General features: G+C 46.1%; 1 protein-coding gene across 1 annotated transcript; it reads left to right on the forward strand.

Moving 5' to 3' along the window:
• Positions 1 to 5370: 5370 nt before the first annotated feature.
• LOC110297647 (olfactory receptor 10A7-like) lies at positions 5371 to 6324 on the forward strand. The gene has a single exon (XM_021166535.2). The coding sequence runs from the start codon at positions 5371 to 5373 to the stop codon at positions 6322 to 6324; it is 954 nt and encodes a 317-aa protein (XP_021022194.1).
• The last annotated feature ends 1098 nt before the right edge of the window (positions 6325 to 7422 follow it).

The raw sequence follows: 7422 nt of genomic DNA on the forward strand, positions 1-7422 counted from the left end.
TGAAGTGATACAAGATAACATCTCATTATGACATCTTCATACATGTAGATAATGTATTTAAAGCCCCCAGTTGCACTCTTCTGTCCTAGATTCACTTCCCTTCCTCTTCCTAACTAGTTTCCTTTACATGTTCCCACCTCCCTCTCTCCTGCTCTCCCTCCTTTCTTCCCTCCCCACTCTTCCTTCATTTCTCCCTTCCTTCCTCTCTCCCTTCCTTCCTTCCCTCTCTCCTTCCTTCATTCCTCCCTCCTCCCCTCCCTCCCTCCTCTCCTTCCTTCTTTCCTCCCTTCCATCATCCCTCCCCCTCCCCACTCCCCAGTGAGTTTTCATTAGGGCAATATTTCATATATGAATACTTTGTGTGATGACTGCTATAACCAAGCTAACACAGCCTTCAGCTGACATAGTTGCCTCCACCTGTAAGTCATGGACTTAAGAGTCAACTTCTTATCAAGATACAACCTACTCTCCATTAACTGCAGACATCATGCTGCCAAAATAAGGTACGTCTGTCTTCTTCCAAAAAACGAAGTCCTGGTTTCTTTGCGATGGAGTATACGCACGGAGTATTTAGAGATGTGGAAGTTCTTGTTTACTTATCCATCACATGGCTGAGGAAGGAGGAATCCCATATCTGAACCAGCCACATCTGATCTCTGCCACAAACAGCAGGGAATATAGGACAAAGGTCCCAGCATCAAGACTCACCATTTCCACCAGGTAAGTGGGGATTTGGGCATCCTATGTATCCATTTGAGCATTCCATGTGGCTTGGGAAAGTACACAGGGGAATGGACAGAGCTGACATTGAATGGCTTATTGAGTGACTTACTCAGGCAGCGCGTGATAGTGCTTGTCTGTAGCTGGGCATCCTGAGCTCACAGCTACACTTTTGCTCCAGAAAACTCGTTTTACTTTTCTGTTTCCCCATATGGCAGCCACAAACTTTGGGATTGCCATAGCTATTCATAGTTTTACAGAGGAGGGCACAGAGAAGCTAATTATCTCTCATTGTTGTGGATTAGTTGAAGCATTGTTGCCTGGAAACTCACCATACTTCAGAGGTTCAAATACTCATCCTTACACTGAGCCCTTCATCTGAGCTCCGGTCTGTAAACCCAATTGCTTTCTCCACAACCCAGCAGGGACGTCTCATGGACTCTCTTCTTCCTTCCCACCCCCTGGAATCTTTCAGTCTGAGCAAATGTGCTCATCCCGTGGCTATGGTCAGACTCCTAGCACTTATGTCTCAATCTTCTCCATCCTCTTCCCTCACATCCAATCCATCAGCAGTAGCGAGTGATGTAACTTCTAGAATGAATTTTCAGCATCAGTACCTCCTTATTAAAATCTCTCTCTCTCTCTCTTTCTCTCTCTCTCTCTCTCTCTCTCTCTCTCTCTCTCTCTCTCTCTCTCTCTGTGTGTCTGTGTCTCTCTGTCTGCCTCTCTCTCTCTCTCTCTCTCTCTCTCTCTCTCTCTCTCTCTCTCTCTCTCTCACACACACACACACACACACACATACACAATGTATTCACTCATCATTTAGGTGAATGTGATTTTTTTAAAAAATGGATTGCAGGTGTCAAGGATACAGGAAGAAATGTCAGTTATGAGCTTGCAATGCTCATTATGTGAAAGGTGACTGTGACCTATGCTGAGGGGGTTGCCGTGGAGATGGTATCCACTAATAGCGCACAGAGTGTGCTTTTATAAAATTCCATTTTATTTTTTAGGCCGGGGAGCCCAAGTCTGTTAGATAGAAAATCTTGAAAGTAGAGCTCTGAGCTACAGTCAACCAACCGTGTCATTAGAGAGGCTGTTAAGAGCATCACTTTCCTCTCGGAGTTGAAAAAGATGTCAGTCTGTGTTTAACTTTCTTCTGCCACATTCTTAAACATGATATGCAGATGGTCTTACACATCCCCCTGTGAAAGGGTTGTTCTACTCTAGAGGAATTGAGACCCACAGGGTAGGAGCCACTGGAATAGAGTACCTTTTTTCTCCCCACCTTAGGACCTTGAAGCACTGAACAAGTCCTTTTGTGCTATGATAGATGGCAGCAAGTTCTGGCAATCTGCCTGTCTATGTTCCCCACCCCATTCCTGGGGTCATTGAACCACTTATGGCTCAATATGAATTCACTACTGGGAATTGAACATGCAAACCAAGCCCTCGAACCCACCAGGCCACCTCACAGTTTCATTCATGATAGACATCACTTCTAGATGTGGTACTACACAGCCATGGTCTGGGACTGGCTTAATTGCAGGCCTATGTGAAGAAGGTGGGACCAGCATTTACCATTAAGTTGAGTGTGAGAAGCCAGCAGGCAGCAAAAAAGAAAAGCAAGTGTGAATGTGTGGGAAATTATAAATATGTTCTAAGGAAAAGGAGCATGAAAACACTGGCTGTCTTCAGATGCTCAAAAAAGTACTTCTGAGTTTCAAGGCAAAGTTGTTCAGCTATCTGGTAAATATTGATTCTTCACTTGTAATAAGCCAGGTGTTGTCTTAGGCTCCGGGAACATGTGTGTAAGTAAAGCAAAGAGATACACATGCAACAGATGCAGCCGTGGAAATGTCTGATGCTACATGTAGAGCCTACACATAGAACCGGCTAGGATGTCACTCTATAACACCCTCTGCGCGCACCCCCCTTCTGAAGAAAGGTGCCCCTCTGTCTGCCCAAGCACTAGAAGTTGAGGAACAGGTCTCACTTTTCCATTTAAAACTTGGATCCAACATCAGTTTTTGCTACAGTATCTGGTTACAGTATCAACTCAAAATTGCCGTCTGGATTGAATGAATGAATGATGGATGGATGGATGAATGGATAGATGAATTTGGAAGGTGTTCCCAAAGAAAATGTGGATGTCATGATGAGACAAGTAAACTTGATTTTTTTTTTCATGCAATGAGTATTAAAAGGAGTGCTTTGAAGTCTCTGATGACTTTGGATATATTTGAACATGACCCAGTCTCTGACGTGTGTGTGTGTGTGTGTGTGTGTGTGTGTGTGTGTGTGTGTGTGTGTGTGTAGAATAAAGTTTAAAGGTGGCAGGTTTTTCTGACCTAGCTAACTCCCAAATAATTGATATTGAGACCTATGAACAGACTTTAAGCACAATAACTGAGCAGATATCCCTAACCCTCTAGGCTATCTAGCTACTTCTCAGCTACATACCCAGAGTTACTTACATTTAGTTTCACCTTGTCTCACTCACTATAGCTGTCTGTCCTCATAGAGAACTCCCTTCATAATTCCTTCTTATACTTAACCTTATGGTGTCCTCCTCCTCTCCTCCTCTCCTCCTCCCCTTCCTCCTCCTCCTCTTCTTCCTCTTGTGTAGCCCTTTTGCTCCTGGACCCTCACCTACCTAATAGTGAATTTTTTTCCTGGTTCTCCTCCCTCTGACTCCAACCTGTGATTAGAAGTCCAGCTTTCCTCTCTTCTCTGCACAGACATTTGCTGTTCATCTTTTATTAACCATCAGAGATAATTGGGAAGCATTCTTTACACCACATTGATACAGGAGAGTCTTCATGGCAATGCCCATGTCCAGACAACAACTAGATCTACACAGAAATCAGTATCTGAATACACAGTGCACAAGCCCCTCCAGTGTGTGTGTGTGTGTGCGCGCGTGCACGTGTGTGTGTGTGTGTGCGTGTGCATGTGTCCACATGTGTGTGTGTGGAGGGGGCTACTGCAGTATGTGCATGTGGAGGTATACTTGCCTGCACATTAGAATGTAGAGGCCAGAGGTTTGTGCTGGTGTCTTCACTCACTGTTCCCTTCTTTATTCTCATTTTCAGAATGTTTAGATATACATACATATAGCATGCACACGGGTGAACATCGTGTTCATGAGCACTCATGAAGAAGCCAGAGGAGGGCACTGTGTCTTCTCATTCTCTGCCCCACTTCTTTAAGACACAGCCCCCCCCCCCCAGTGAACCAAAAGCTTGCCATTTCAACTACACGGATTGCCCAGAGAGCTCCCATGGTGCCCTTGTCTCTGTTCCCTTCCCCCAACACTGTAGTTATAAGCATATAAAGCCATAGGTGGTTTTACATGGATGCTAGAGATTTGAACACAGCTCCGCAGGTTCTCACAGCAAGCTCTCTTACCCACCTCACCATCGCTCCAATGCCTCTACCTTATTTTCTAAGACAGGGTCTGTCACTGAATGTGGAGCCCCCTGTTTCAGCAAGACTCTGACTGTTAAGCAGGCCCTAAGATCCTCCTGCCTCTGTACCACATCCTCTATGAGTCACACTGGGGCTTACAGAGGCAGCACCCTGCTTTTATGTGATGAGGATCTAAACTTTGGTCTTCCTGCATGTGTAGCAAGCACTGTGCCACTGAGCCACCTCTCCAGCCTCAGAAAGTCCATATATTTTACTCAAATTTGATTTTTCATAAAACCCATCTGAGAGACAAATTTTGGCAGGATTTAGTGAAGGACAATCCCCTGCACTGAAGATGAAGCGTCATGACCCATGGCACTCACAGGTCACAGGGTGAGTAGACTTTGTTGACTAGGAGGTAAATTTCATCTAGTATTTGTTCAATTACAACTGCAGTCAGAAAATATAAATAGTAGAAAGGGGGTTGCTTGTTTTATTCTGGCCACCAAGTTATAGGCCCTCAGAAAGTGTTATCTGTTGATACGTGAAGGGATGTGGGAGTAAGTGAATGATGCATGTGTCATGTAATGTCAGAGAGCATTTTACAGGGGTTGGCTCTTCACCTCCACGATGTAGATACTGAGAACTGGACTCAGGTCTTCCAGCTTAGTGGCAAGCTCCTTTATTCTCTGAGCCATCTTGACAACCTTGAAGATGACATCTTACTATATACCTGGAGACTGAGAACAGTCTAACAGTGTCAACATACAGAGGGAACAGGGCTATGTAAAGGCAAGGGCCCTGGGGATGCCATGCTGGGGGTGTGGAGGAAGAATGGTAGGTGTTGAGGATCGTAAGAACCTGTTAGAGACTACAGGGAAATGTGTATGGAGATGTAACCAAGAGTCGGCACCCGTAGCCATCCTTATAAACTGACATGGGAAGAGTGACTCCGAGGCAGTGTCCATCTGCTGGAGGAGATCTGTAGAACATAAACCGGGGAAACAGAGAGGAGTTAGGTCAGCACATGAGGTCACTCCTTTTATCCCACGGTTTAACTGAGATGGTTTTAAAGACCTCGGTTGTCAGGGAGGTTGATTGTCATTTGGATAGACTTTCCTTTGACTACAGGACATTGAACCTTACAGGCCACAGTTCCTCACTTCATCTTCTCCTCCCTCAGCACTCCATAGGGTTCCTCCCTGGTCCTTAAACACTGTGCCTTCGAATCCTGGGCCCATGCCACCCTCCTGGGAAGCGCCACCCTGGGCCAATCAGAGCGGAGCACGTGAGCTGGAGTTCGTGCTGCTGGGTTTTGCACACGTGCCCTCACTACGCCCGATGCTTGCAGCGCTCTTCCTGGCAGCCTTCCTGCTCACAATGTCAGGGAACTCGCTCATCATCTTGCTCACCAGCCTGGACTTCGGCCTCCGCACGCCCATGTACTTCTTCCTGCGCCAGCTGGCGCTGGTAGAGATCTGCTTCTCACTGGACGTGGCACCCCGCCTGCTGGTGACCCTGCTGCAGCCTGGACGTGGGGTGTCCCCCACGAGCTGTGCCCTGCAGCTGCTCCTTGTGCTGTCCTGTGTCACATCTGAGTGCTTCCTTCTAACAGTCATGGCCTGGGATCGCTTTCTGGCCATCTGCAGGCCACTGCACTACGGTGCCATCATGAGCCCGCAGCTGTGCTACCTGCTAGCTACTACCTGCTGGCTGGCGGGAATCCCTGTCGCACTCGTCTTCACCATCTGGCTCTTTAACTTCCCCTTCTGTGGGCCACGTGGCATCCGACACTTCTTTTGTGACATAGCACCTCTGCTGAGCCTGGTTTGTGCAGACACCAGAGTTTTCGAGGCCAATGTGTTTGTGGCCACCGTCCTCGTCATCATGGTTCCCTTCTGTCTCATAGCCACATCCTATGTGATGATTCTGGTTGCTGTCCTTAGGATGCCATCGGCCTCTGGGCGCCACAAGGCCCTGTCCACCTGTGCCTCCCATCTCATAGTGGTAATTCTGTTTTATGGCACAACAGGGGTCATCCACTTGCGCCCCAAGGCCAGCTACTCTCCAGAGAGCAAGCAAGTGGTGTCCCTGTCATACACCATGGTGACCCCTATGCTCAACCCCCTCATCTACAGCCTGCGGAACAAGGAGGTCAAGGCTGCCTTTGGGCGTGTATGCTGTGGACGCTAAGAGTCTAGACTCCGTGAATGAACTCTCTCCTCTGCCAGCTTTGAGAGTCAGGTAATTATTGAGGCCCACTTCCCCAGTGTGGCTTAACACCCTGACTTTCTTCTAGGAAACCCATGCTATTTCTCTACCTAAGAGAAGGCAGAACATCAAACCTTTCTTTTCTAGTCAAGATTATTTTAAATAAAGGTAGGCAAATGAATCCACTTAGCCAACTAGAGTGCACCAGCTAGCATCTTCGGCAAGAATGACATGGAGCACACCATCTTAAAATTTAGTGTCACAAAGCCTGTAACTTATTCTCATTCACTTTCAATAAGCTGAGTGTTAGGCAACTGAGGCTGGACCGACCTGGGTGGCATTTTTGACACGGGCTAATTTTGCAAATGGATGTTGATCATGCTCGTATGATTCAGCTGAAGATGCTTTGCTTCATATGCGGCTCTTGAGACCCAAGAGCAGGTTCAGGAATGGCCTTTCATTCCAGTAGCTGAAATGTAAGAGGTAGACCCACTTGCATGAGGAATGAGGAATTGCAAGACAATCCAAACCCTGTGGGGAGATTTAAAATCAAGAGGCCGCTGATACTCTCAGCCTTTATATGAAGGAGGCTCGAGTTTCATCTAAGTTTATAACTTTCATAGAGGAATTGGGGAACTGGAGACATTAACAAATCAACATCAGAAAGCCAGATCTCGATATTCCTTTTTCAGATTTTTTTCTTTATTTTCTATTGTCTTAATTTGCATTTTAGTACATGCATGTTCCCTTACATAAATATATACACATACATAAACAAAAATAAAAATAAGTCTTAACAAAAAAGCAGGAGAGTTTTTGTTTGTTTTGTTTTGTTTTTGGTTGGTTTTTTTTTTGTTTTGTTTTGTTTTGTTTTTTTTTTTTGCTTTTTTGTGTTTTCAAGACAGGGTTTCTCTGTATAGCCCTGGCTGTCCTGGAACTCACTCTGTAGACCACGCTGGCCTCGAACTCAGAAATCCGCCTGTCTCTGCCTCCCAAGTGCTGGGATTAAAGGCGTGTGCCACCACGCCTGGCTGGAGGGTTATTATTATTATTATTATTGATAAGAGAGTCAACAAAAGA

This window comes from Mus caroli, unplaced genomic scaffold, assembly GCF_978045245.1.
Source record: "Mus caroli unplaced genomic scaffold, Mus_caroli_1 scaffold_8, whole genome shotgun sequence".
Classification (NCBI taxonomy): Eukaryota; Metazoa; Chordata; class Mammalia; order Rodentia; family Muridae; genus Mus; species Mus caroli.

Bases quoted from the DNA above. Each gene is read 5' to 3' on its own strand.
- LOC110297647 (XM_021166535.2), top strand. From the start codon at position 5,371: ATGCCACCCTCCTGGGAAGCGCCACCCTGGGCCAATCAGAGCGGAGCA.